This window comes from Arachis hypogaea, chromosome 13 (assembly GCF_003086295.3).
Source record: "Arachis hypogaea cultivar Tifrunner chromosome 13, arahy.Tifrunner.gnm2.J5K5, whole genome shotgun sequence".
Taxonomy (NCBI): Eukaryota; Viridiplantae; Streptophyta; class Magnoliopsida; order Fabales; family Fabaceae; genus Arachis; species Arachis hypogaea.
The window spans coordinates 145,740,509-145,752,951 of NC_092048.1; the positions used below are offsets into that span (position 1 = coordinate 145,740,509).

Here is a 12,443-nt window from a genome sequence, read left to right on the forward strand (position 1 = left end):
GTAATAAATGGCTGATACTAATTCTTAATGGAAGGCATAATTCCCTTCTGGTGTTTTCTGTTTTCTTGTCCAAGAATATGCTGGTAGCGAATACCTATTATTCCTGAATTAATTGCATTCTTTCAAATTGGTTTAATTTCCAAATTCCAACCCCTTCTGATTTCAAAGTAAAGTATTACTAAAATGTTATACTTTTTTTCATACAATTCCAGTAATATCAGCAGGATCTTTGTATTCAAGTAGCTAACTCCATCAGTAGGCTTAAACATATATTCTTCCTCTGAAGAGAGATTTGAGGCTAATCATTGACTACTTACAGCACTTAAAATCCACCTTTTGGTTATTTACTGGCAATGATACAAATATTGATCAAATATTGAAATTTTAGATTACTCTTTAAACAAATAATAATCTTAGCAGATTTTGTCTTTCTATGTACATATTCATACATATAACGATCCGATCATTTCTTTGCCTACGGTGTAGAAAAGTGTCACAGCAAAAGAAAGCATATCTATCATGAATGATAATGATCATGGTAACAGTGGAACATGTTATGAACTTAATAATGCAGATGAAAAGCAAGTCTACTTCTGCATGGAAAAAATTATTGATATATAAACACTGATATTCCATGCATGTATACAATGGAACGAGATTATGACCAATTCCTCTAAAGAAATGCATCTTTTTTACAAGAATAGAGAGAAACCTTGATATAGACCACTCCTTGGTTATTGAAAGGAACTGATGGTGAGAGAATCAGGACCATTAAAGAACAAAACAGAACCTTTAATAGGAAAATTGGAATTGTGCTGGCATATGCTGTTGCTGCTCCTACTCCTTCACAGGCATATCCACAGGAGGTGCTCTTATAACTTACTATATATATACTTCCATTTTGTGATTATGTCCTCAAACGCAAACTTGGTCCTGAAAGAGTTTGAGCTGCACTGTCAACGGAATGAGAGTGCAATTCTCCTTTGGCACACAGAAGTAGAGAACTTGAACATGCTCTCTTCTAGTTTGCCAAAGGAGATTTGCCCTGCCATTTACTTGATAGTTTTATGATTAGTAAATTGTAATAACTGTATAATTTTCAGGTCCTAGAAGACACATGCTATGTTCTTGTAGTATAATTACATATGTAAGCTTATTAAATTTCTCTCATGTTAGCTATGCAAATATATATAGAACTTCTTAACTGATGCTTTTCCTTTCAATATGTAACAGATGGATACAGAAGATTTTCAAATTTCTGCAACATGAAGAGAAAAACAAAATGAGAGATGACTCACAAACAGAGGTTATCCAAGACAACAGCATCAAGGGTCAAGAAGGCTTAAGTAGACGCTTATTCACTATAATGATGTGCTTTAAGTTAATAGACAGACATTGAAGCTTCAGTTAGCAATTTTGTTCTTTGCATTGCTAATGTACAATTTATAAGTAAGCTATAAAATATTAACATTAACTAGTGGACGAGCGTGTTTCTTCTCAAGACATATTAAATACTATAATTCAGTATTCCAGTTTTAGTAATTTCTTTACCCTATCACTGTCAAATTGGTTTGCATTCACTAGAATACTATCGTCTAAATCAAATGGCCAATATTTTGTTCCCACTACTCAACGTTCAATAACAGAAAAGGAGATATATGAGCCTCCTGATTGGTTGACGATTTCATTTTATAGGAGATAATATATTTTAAGGTGCCTCAGAAATCCATCTAACAAGAACACGAAGCCATAGATAGACTTGAGCACTTGCTGGTGTTGGAATCATGTCAACTATTTTCATTTCTTCTACTTATTCTCTCATTACTGTTCCTGTTCCAGCCAATGTATCACTTTTAGGCTGTCCAGCTCAACATTCATTTTGAATAAGTTAATGTTCCATCTACATGGCACGTTTGGCAACTCATCAAGTTCAAACAAAACTTCAAGCTTTTTAGTATTTGAAAATGAGCATAAAACATGGGAAGAAGTGGATATTTCCTTCTTCTTTTTTCTAATCAACAATTTTTTTCCCATGCATCTGTCAGATTTTTCATTTGTTTTTTTCACTAGCTAGTTGCCATGCATCTGTCCCAGGTGAATTGGAATTACTCTTGTGAAGTGTTAAAATGAGTCACCTATACTACACAGATAGCTCGTGATCTCACATAATAACAAATGTAAAATTTGAGTGCAAGGTCAGAGGGGGCCATACACCTGAGCGCTAAGTTATGTTTGTGATTGTGAGTTTTACTTCAGAGAACAAAGGGTTTAGAGTGTAAAAAGAAGGAATGGGAGGCCATTTTTCTCTTCAAACCCCTTTTAATTCCCTGCTTTCTTCTCTAAAATAAAACACACAAACACACTCCAAGTACTCTGAGAAATGCTTACTGAAGATAATAACCAGATTGTAGCAATACTATTGATATGCTTACAAGTTTGTCTTGTGTCATAACTTAAGTTTTATCAAGCAGAAATTAAGTCTGGAATTCACGGCATTCATAGTATGATATAAAAATCCACCAATTTTTTATCTCCAAGCCAAAGATACAATCAAAACAGAAGGTTGGTCCCCTTCCCCTTCTTTTTTTTTTCCTTTGAATAACAAGTACTCTTTTAATGCCATTTCATGAATGTAGGAATTTATTAACTTAACTACATGTCATGCATACGGATGATAGATGAAAAGGTTTAACTCTTCAGACCCTGAAATTCTGTGAAGATCCCTTGCATTACTATTTGGTCCTTCCATTATGCAGCCCCTCAAATTTTAGAGGGTCAGAAATAGCAGAATAAGACTTTTCTTTTGACAAGACGGAATGGAAACTTTAAAAACTGACCAAGAGCAGAAAGGGTCGTATCATATGTAGGTATTTCAACTTTTCAGCCCCATAGAGATAGAAATAGAATAACAATCTTAAAAAGAGAAAAAGGAAAGAGAATGAGCTGGCTGAGGAGGAAGATCCAGAGGCATGTACTCTCCCCCCTTCTCTTTGTCTCTTCTGTCGTGTCAGTTTATTGAAAATTCCTTCTTCCGTCAGCTTTTGAAAATCTAAATCTAAATATAAATCATTCAAGATCAACATAGAATCAAAATCCATTTTGGCTGTGAAGATTGTGTCTCCAGAAGATTTAGCATGGCATATGCTGTTCTTCGTTTGGCATATCCAACATAAAAAGATTAATGTTCTTGGAATTTTACTTTGGCAAAAGCTCTTTCATAAAGCATTGAATGCACGAAGTCCTATGTACTTTCTGCATTACTACTGTCCACGGGGTTGGGGGGGGGGGGGGGGGGCGGGAGAGAGGGCCAGAGGGGTGTTGATGAAGCTGAGTGGATCTTCTGGCATATACTACTCACCAAAGGAATTCTAAGGCACAAAATAGTTAGTTGTTGATCAAGAAACTGTCAGCATCTTTCCTACTGTTCAAAGGAACTTCAATTTAACCGTTTCAAAATGAGATGTTATTATTCACCCTCGGAAATAACTCACATGCTTTGTCAATGGAGGAGGTATTTAGTCCCGTATATTCATAATATTTGATGTACAGTACAATAGAATTCATTTATAGATGTGGTGTGTTTGTTATAGCAGAACAATCTTCTAATGTACAACACTATTAAGCCATAACAATAACCGGAGTTCACATGGGTTGATAACTGGTCTCACTTTCATAATTGGAAGTTTATGCCTAAGTGCCTAACATCTTAAGATCCTAATAAAATTTTCAAAATTACGAAAGCATTGCAATATGCAACTCTAAACCCAAAAGTAAAAAATTGAAATATTTGGTGGTGACAGTATGACTTGACGAACTCTAAGTTATGATATCTGAATGGTTTATACCATCTATGAGCATAATTGAGGAATATCCTTTATTAAATAGTTCGATAGATACAATACAAAATTTACATGACTGGCATTTTGAGAAAGAAGAAATCTATAAGAATCAGCTTATTACTTTGGTCTGTCAACTCAACATCAACTGAAAGAAGAAATCTATAAGAATCAGCTTATTACTTTGGTCTGTCAACTCAACATCAACTGACTTCGCTTGAAATGAAGTTGAATACATTGTATTCTATTTCATTCCACTAGAAGTATAAATGAGCTCTGATAGGATAGGAGAAAATGGTTCATAGGACTTAAATGGACAAGATTCTTTTATTGACTGACTATGTTAAAGAATTATTATAATACATAACTATTAACACCCTTTGGGTGCAACCCTTTCCCGGATCCTATGTTAATCCGGAATGCTTGTGCATCGAGCTGCCCTTTATAACTAATTATAGGAGAGATTAGCAGCATAAAATCAGCCATGGAGTCCTGTTGCATGACTAATCTCTTGAACAAAAGTTTTGCTTGAGACAATGATTTTACTTTTCAGAATTTTGCGTTCAATAAGGATTATTATGATTTCTGATACCTCAGCCAAATTGATAAGTGATTAACTAAATTCCCCTGTGCAGAGGTAAGTTATCAATAATAAGTGTTCTGGTGACTGACACCCTCACAGATTAATTTCAAAATTGACTTGTCAGAAAATATTACTTAGAATGAACAGGTTTTCATTGCTGCCAACTTTTAGTTGCAAAATAATTTATTAAGTGGTACTTGAAATCTATTATATATGCACCCCTATGTGAGCTTGGAGGGACATAATAAAATAAGTTGAGCTTTCAAAAGAAAATTCTGAAAGCATGTTCCTTATAGTTTTATTTCTAGATTTTCATTTATGGCTGTCAATGGACTGCAAATGGCGTTCAAAGTTGATTCTATGTATGCTAAAACCAGCTGCTACATTATAGAATTGATTCCCACTATGCATGATCTAAACTTTAGCCAGATGCTCTCTTGTTTAGTTAAGAACTTCAGAAGTCAAAAAAAAGGGAAAAAAGGGAAAAAAGAAAGAAAGAAATAATGTAGGTTAGTTTGATTATGATACAGTATCATTGCATAATTGTACAGGATATCTGTAAGTGGTCCTATTGTATAGTCTTTTACATTAATACGTATAACAATAAAGAAGAGTCTCATAGCCCCATGTCATCTCTACAACTCTTGGAATTGAAATGTTTAAAGGGGGAAAAAAACCAATTTACTAAATGCCTATATATCTACAGCCTACATTATGAGCTTTAAGCCTATAGTGTCTTTTTGATAAACACCTAGACATACGGAAAAATAAATTCTCTCATTTTCATTGATCTAATTTTATACTTATTATTAATGTATCTAACTGTAAGGGCTAATAAAAAAAGGACACATTAGCAAAACTGATTAACTTGATAACAGGATAAAACTCTTACATTGATAGTACACCAAAACTAATTAATGTAAAAGAGTACAAGAACATAGCACATAATACTAGATTACCCTATCATGCCTAATATAACACACTGAACAACAGAAAAGGCTCCTTTTCATACCTGGAGAAAGTATATAAAATAATCGAATGTACATGATCACAATATCAGAATTGACTGGATCTTTATTCACAACACAAATCTTATGACGTATTAACAGCAGCAACCTTTTCCTGAAGCTTTAATATTCGGGCCTAATGTAAACCAAAAAAAGAAAACAATTATTCAAGCACAATAGCCAATTCAAAATTGTATACATGAATCTAACCAAGATCTCAAGAATACAGACGGGACAGTAGAAAGAAGAGTGAAATACATACTATTAGAATATCCAAAGTCAAAGACTCAATGCTACCTTGAATGATTTAGAGCGACGGATCAAAGGATCTATGTCTAAAGAAGCTAAATATGATTGTTCTGCTGATTCGAATTCATTCAATGCCAAGAAGGCATCACCTTGGCAAATATAAGCCTGCAAAGTGAATTAAGAAATCTGGTGACAAGTTTCTACAACAACAGAAGTGCATTTAAATTTAAGACAAACCCTTACATGATAAGTTATATCTAAATATCAGCCTCTGTTTGTTTCGTCATAAGCAGAGCAAATACAAATGAGAAAATAACATTTTAGGCATTTATATGGAAGGTCCAAGAACACATGAATCAAGAGTTAGTGACCTCAGAATAGCGAGGAGCTAAGTTCAAAGCCTCCCTAGCATCTTGAAGGGCCCCACGGTAGTTGCCCAATTCCAACCTTACAACTGACCTGAATCAATATAATACGAAACAGTTTCAGTCCAATATCATCATAATCAAGTTAAAGTGGTGATTGTTGAAGAATTACCTGCATTTAAAGAGGACATGCATGCCACCAAAGGGTTCTGAATCTATAGCCTGTGAGAGAAGCAACTCAGCTTCACTCAAATTTCGATTCTGGAACTCAATCTCGGCTCTCTTCCTCAAAGCCAGGGCCTCCAAACTGCTCGTGGCATCGGCATCATCTCTGGAAAACAAGGTGGCCACGAGCTGAGCCGCCTGAGCCGGTGTGCCGCAATGGGCGACGATGAAGCCGTCGGGGAGGATTGCCAAGTTAGGGCCGGCGCCGCAGCGGCCCAAGCAGCCGCAGGAGTTGACGGCGAGGTTGGGAGGAGCGAGGGCAGAGAGGGTTTCGAGGGTCTGAAAAGATCCCTGTTTGCGGCAAGTGCGGTTGGTACAGACCCGAATTTCTTGTGCATGTGCCATGGCGCCTGAACTGTGCTTCGGAAATAGCAACGGCAAGAGCGTGCCACTCTGGAGCGCCATCTCCTTCCGCCTCACCCCCACTCCATAGTCCATATATTTCTTATTTGTAAATTTAAACCATTCAATTATATCATTTTTTTGTCATTATTTAATCATCAATTTAATTTTTTAGTTTGATAATTTAATAATATATTTTATTTTATATTTTAATTATTAATAATTAAAAAATAATACATTTTAATAATTTTTTGCATTCTTTTTTATTATGCACTATTTGTCAAATATATTTAATATTATTAAATTTAGGTAAAAACTCATGTGCAGTCAATTTCACGTAAAATTAATAACTAAAAATAGTTAGATAAAAATTTAGTCAAATAAATTTAATTATTGAACGACTCTGAACTATCAACTTCACGTAATCTGACTTTTCATCTAAAATATACTAGTTAATGTGCCATAGTGTACAAAAATTTCTCTGATAATAATGCTTTTGAACTAATAATAACCTATTCATAAATAGAAAACTATTTTATCTTCGACCGAAAAAACTCTAGATATTATAGATGCTCTTGATTTTGATTGTAATAATCTGTAAAATGAGTGTTCTAAAAATAATTTTGCAATAAAAATTATTAATATTAATTAATTAAAAGTAGATGATTTCTTATACTTATTAATAATATAATGAGATAGGGCAAATTATTCATGAAACATTTAAAACAGATGGAACTCTTGCCAACAAGTAACTAAATAGTATCATGAAATTAAGTTTTGGTGTGGCCGATAACATTTCTCTAGTTATTTCTATATCTCTATCTGTATATGGAAAGAAAATTAATTATTTATACGCCCCTATGTAAACATGTAAGGTTCAATAAAACTTGAAGCATTCATGCATGCAATATGCTTACATGTTTCAGGCATAGTAAAGTATTCAATTAATCAGAATATATGGTCTTCGATTGTGTTATATGTTCATACGACGACCATTACTAGCTGATAGTAATTAAGCATAAGGAATCTGATTTTGGTCGGGTAGGAAAAGAGATCGAGATCAATGAAAAAGATAGAGAAAGTATAAGCTTTAAAAAGAATAGGTGCAGAGGCGTGATGAGAGAGAGGGAAGGAAGATACTAGAGAATGTTCCCAATACTTACACATATATGCTTTCAAGATTTTGCTATCAGTGACTATGAAATAAATAATAATAATGGACCACAAAAGTTGTTTGCTTTATGGAGAAACTTGAAGCAGCGAGCTATATAGGAATTATATAGCAATAAGTGCATGGATATTTGATTATTTGGATTATTCTATGCTTGTAATACACATTACACATGTTGAAAAGTAATTCCAGGTATTTTTAGATGTATATATACATATGCTTCGGATTCTCAGAAAAACAAGGAACAAAATACATACACATATTCTGATTTTTGTGAATATAATAATCTTACAGAATCATAAGCATAGAGAAAAGATAAAGGTGTTTACTATAGTACCTAAAAGATATTGTTTAATTATTAAAATAGGTTAAATAATTAATTTTAAATTTAAAAGTATAAATGTTAAAAAAAATTTAATATTTTAAAGTTACTATAAAAAATAATTTAGACAAAAATTAAACATCAAAAATTAAACAAAAGACAACATAAAATTGATCAAAAATAAATATATATAATTTACATTATTTCTTTAACAAATTGAGATAAAAAGGGAAAGATGAGATAGGGTCGTCAAAAATAAATGAAGAGTATAATGCTAGTGAGTAGTGAGGGGGAAATGGATTTTCTGTAATGAAAAATCTACTTGAGAGAATAAAGTATAATTTTTTATATTTAATTCTATAAATGAAATCAAAATTAAATAAAAAAAAGATAAAAATAAAAGGTTAGATTAGATATTAGACACTATTTAATTTTTTTTCCACTAAAAAAGACTCACTTTCTTAATGAGAGAGTTGAAATGAAGTTGCATGAGAATCGCTGGGCAAATCTTCTTTGGCAGGCTACACACTACTAATTAATTAACATTATCATATAAATAAATAAATTAATAATAGTGGAAAACTGCCAGAGGAGAACTTGCCCTGTAATGCATTTGCAACTGGCAAGGCCCAGGGAGAGAAATGCATGGCTGTGCATGTTATTTATGGGTTGGTAAAATTGGTATATCCTATGGTTTGTACTTCCTATTTCTAACCTTTCATATGGTTTTATTCTTTTCTTTTGGAACCATATTCTCACCTTTAGTTAAAATTATTTTACGTAATTAACATAAAGGACAAGAAGTTTACCCGCATAAAATAAAGTAAAAGATTAAAGTAAACAAAAGTGAGCTTCGAATCCTTGCCGATCTACACATCATTGACCATCCTATGGTGCATGAAAGTTGCATTACAATGAATCAATGATCACTTGTGGTTCAGCATCCGGGCAAAAAGTCATGAACTGCCTCTAGTGTATTGATTAATAGGGCATTTAGCTAAAGAGAAAGGTTAGGAACAATGTTTTTTTTTTTTAACAATGCAAATAATAGATTAAAAAATATATTTTTAATTTTAAAAATTAAAATTTGAATTAATTAGATATAATCCTTGTTTTGAATTTGACTTTCAACGACCATAAATCTTTTCTTTCACATCCGCACCGCACCCCATTCCTGCTCCCCACAATCCCCTACCGTCTCTCGCGAACCACCGCAAGTGTTCCAACTTCCTCGTGCGTCCGCAACCGCCGTCGCACCTCTCCAACTGAAGCACGTAGCCCAGTTTTGTCGCGCCTCCATCCCGTCTGTTGCTGCAGGCAACCCAACCTCGTCACGCCTTGGAGACTGCCTCTGCCCCCCTCACCTCCATCGCGCCGCTGCAAGCAGCCCAACTTCATCCTCCATCGCACATGCAGATGTTTATTTTTCATGTAAATGGGATGTTTATTTTTAACGCAAATAGGATTCTTGTTCTTAATGCGAATGAGATGTTTGTTCTTAATACGGAACGACTCACCTGCACTCGGCATTGGTGACGGCGGGAGATGACGGTACTGAGGAGCTTCCTCGCCTGTAAAGGAGACTGCATGATGGGATAGGTGACAGATGGCTGGCTATGGTGAAAAGCGGGTTTGGATTAGAAGGGGGTGTAATTAGGTCAAGGTGAAATCAAGTAAAAGTGGTGGATTTATAATAAAAGTGAAATTGGATGGTTAATGAGCATAAAATACAACTTATTGTTTACGTTGTTCAAAAATCACAACTCTTATACACCAATTACATTCTCTTTTTACACTCAATGACTCAAGTGAATTCAATTATTTTCTAGGAATAGAAGCAACAAAAACTGCCTCAGACTCATATATCATATCTCAATCTAAATACATTAGAGACTTTCTCACTAGAGCTCATATACAAGAAGCACACCCAATGCCAATCACTTCTACTAAACTATCTATTCATCATGGCAGTGACATTTATGAGAATCCTACAAACTATCATTCTATTGTAGGATCCCTTCAATATGCTATTTTGACACGGTTTAACATTTGAAAGAATAAAGTATGATCTCTCACTTTTAATTCTATAAGTGAGACCAAAAATAAATATGACAGAGAATAATAAAGAGTTAAATTTAACACTGGACAACATCTATTTTTTTTCACTGAAAAAAATCCATTCCCAAATCAAGGAATAGAGTAGATTGTTGTGAATGTGAGAGAAAAATAGAATTAGGTTTACTACAGAGAGGAGATAAATTGTACTGAATGTTTTACTGAATAGTGTAATACCTTACACAAGAGAGAGACATTACTATATATATAGAAATATTCCTAATAGAATTAGAGACTAATTCTAACAGAAACCAAAGCTAACAGCACAATAGAATAATAGAATTATTGTAGTTAGTGAACATTCTTTATTCTTGGGTTTCTGTAACACCAAGTTACATCTCTTATTCTGGGCTTATATTCAATACCCCCTTGCAAAATCATAGTTAGTATAGATAAGATCCTAAATTTGATTTTGAACCTATTAAAATTAGGAAAGGAGAATAGCTAGGTTAACAAATCTGTCAATCTGTTGTAGGGATATGCACAGCTACTAGTTGTTGTCTGTTGACCTTTTTTCTAATCGAATGAAGATTCAGATCAAATTTTTTTGTCTTATTGTGTAATATTGTTAGTTATGCCAACAGATTAAAGTGCAAATGTGCAATTATATTTCCTCGTCAAGATATTTATTACCATTTCTTTTTTTCTGTTAGTATAATTGATAACAATGAGATTTAAACTTAAAGATCTTATTATATACTATTTAAACTTCTTACTACTAAACTCCAAAATATTTATTGCAAATAAACATGAAATAAGATTAGATAATTTAAAAAAAATGCTAAAAGGTCATCAGACATTACAAGAAAAATATTGAATATTCTCGGATTTATTGTCGGGCGTTAACGGCAAATTTATTGACGGATTTACTGGCGAATTTGACAATAAATTCGTCAAGTAAAAAAATTACGTCGGATTGTTTTGGTCACTCACAAAGTATTATCGGGAGATTTATCCGCCAATAAATCCAAAATTTACTGGTAATCTTGCCCTAAATTCAAATCGGAAACCCCCTCTGTTTTTGCATTACTCTCTCTAACCTACTCCCTCATTAAAAAGCAAAAAACCCTAGGCCCCACCCCCAGCTCTCTCACTCTCACTCCCACTCCCACACACAGAGGCACAGCACCACCCCCTCTCCCCCAGCCCCCTCACTCTCACCTCGGTTCACTGCACCACATGCTCGCCTTCGTCACCGCGCCTCTCGCAGGATCTACCACATCGTGTGCTTGCAAATTGCGTCTCCTCCAGATACACCACATCGTGTGCTCTCACTGGATCCACCGCACACTCGCATCTCGTCGTGTCTCCTCCACTCGTCGTCCCTTGCATGCTCGTCACTAGCTGTGTTGCTCCTTCTATCTTGTATTATGCTCATCCGCCATCACTGCACCCAACGCCTAGTGAGTGCTCGCGTCTCGCCGTGCCACGCCGTGTCCCCATCCCTCCCCCGCCTCTCTTCTGTGGGTGTTGCTGTCTGCACTGCACTGCTCAATTATGCAACTACAACAACAGTCAACATGTAAGTTTTTAGTTATTCTAATATTTTATGTTAATTTTTAATAGTTGATTCATTTATTAGAATATGATTTATGAATCTCATTAGAATATGGAAGAGATTGAATTTAAAATATTGAAATGATTGAAATATTATTGTTGTTAATTTTATTGTTGAATTAGGTTAGGGATTGAGTTTGCTGACTATGAATATGCTGATTTTGTTAATTGTTGAATTGATTTCGCTAATTATGAATACAAATTGGTTGCTCTGGACTCGAGAAATTGAACAAGATATTGTTCTACTTTGCAGGTAAATAATTTAAGAATTTCTGTATTTTAAAAGTGATGTGCTTTAAAAGAGAATATTTAATTCATATTTCTAAGAGAATAACTAATTCCAGTATTCTATTCTTGATTCTTGTATTTGATACAAATTGATTAAATTAGATTATGAAAAATTGTTAAATGTGGCTTATATCTCGCTCTAACAATATTTGTATTAGAGGTAACAACTAGTAAGATTTTTTTAAAATTTTTTCAACTTTGTTCAATATTTATTCATTAAGTTGACTTGAAAATTGTTCTTGATTCTTGTATCTGACATTGTCTTGATTCTTCATTCATTAAGTTTGATTTGTGTTTCATAGTTTTTGAGATGAGTCTCTTTCTTTTTAATTTAGTTGTTGGGAATTAAAATATATTCAATTAGTTTTAGTTATTTTCTTTAC

At 33.9% G+C, this 12,443-nt stretch overlaps 1 protein-coding gene and 1 long non-coding RNA gene across 3 annotated transcripts; one reads left to right on the forward strand and one right to left on the reverse strand.

The window, feature by feature from the left end:
* Positions 1–909: 909 nt before the first annotated feature.
* On the forward strand, positions 910–1,538 carry LOC112792731 (uncharacterized). The gene is made up of 2 exons (XR_003197534.2): positions 910–1,147; positions 1,234–1,538. It is a non-coding gene; the product is annotated as an uncharacterized lncRNA (long non-coding RNA).
* Positions 1,539–5,269: 3,731 nt separating this feature from the next.
* Positions 5,270–6,739, reverse strand: LOC112792732 (uncharacterized). 2 transcript variants are annotated; one of them, XM_025836075.3, is made up of 4 exons: positions 6,213–6,739; positions 6,047–6,134; positions 5,724–5,840; positions 5,270–5,562 (listed from the first exon to the last, which is right to left on the reverse strand). In XM_025836075.3, the coding sequence occupies exons 1-4, from the start codon at positions 6,701–6,703 to the stop codon at positions 5,512–5,514; spliced, it is 747 nt and encodes a 248-aa protein (XP_025691860.1). In that variant the 5' UTR covers positions 6,704–6,739; the 3' UTR covers positions 5,270–5,511. The 2 variants fall into 2 exon arrangements, with proteins under 2 accessions (XP_025691860.1, XP_029153183.1); XM_029297350.2 differs by having other exon boundaries at positions 5,689–5,840; positions 6,213–6,728.
* Positions 6,740–12,443: the final 5,704 nt, after the last annotated feature.

What these genes read in the sequence shown, in the direction of transcription:
- LOC112792732 (XM_025836075.3), bottom strand. Translation starts at nt 6,703, where the DNA reads ATGGACTATGGAGTGGGGGTGAGGCGGAAGGAGATGGCGCTCCAGAGT. An exon ending in CATGTCCTCTTTAAATGCAG is followed by an intron (nt 6,135 to 6,212) that starts GTAATTCTTCAA and finishes ATATTGATTCAG; the next exon opens with GTCAGTTGTAAGGTTGGAAT. An exon ending in GTCGCTCTAAATCATTCAAG is followed by an intron (nt 5,563 to 5,723) that starts GTAGCATTGAGT and finishes GGTTTACATTAG; the next exon opens with GCCCGAATATTAAAGCTTCA.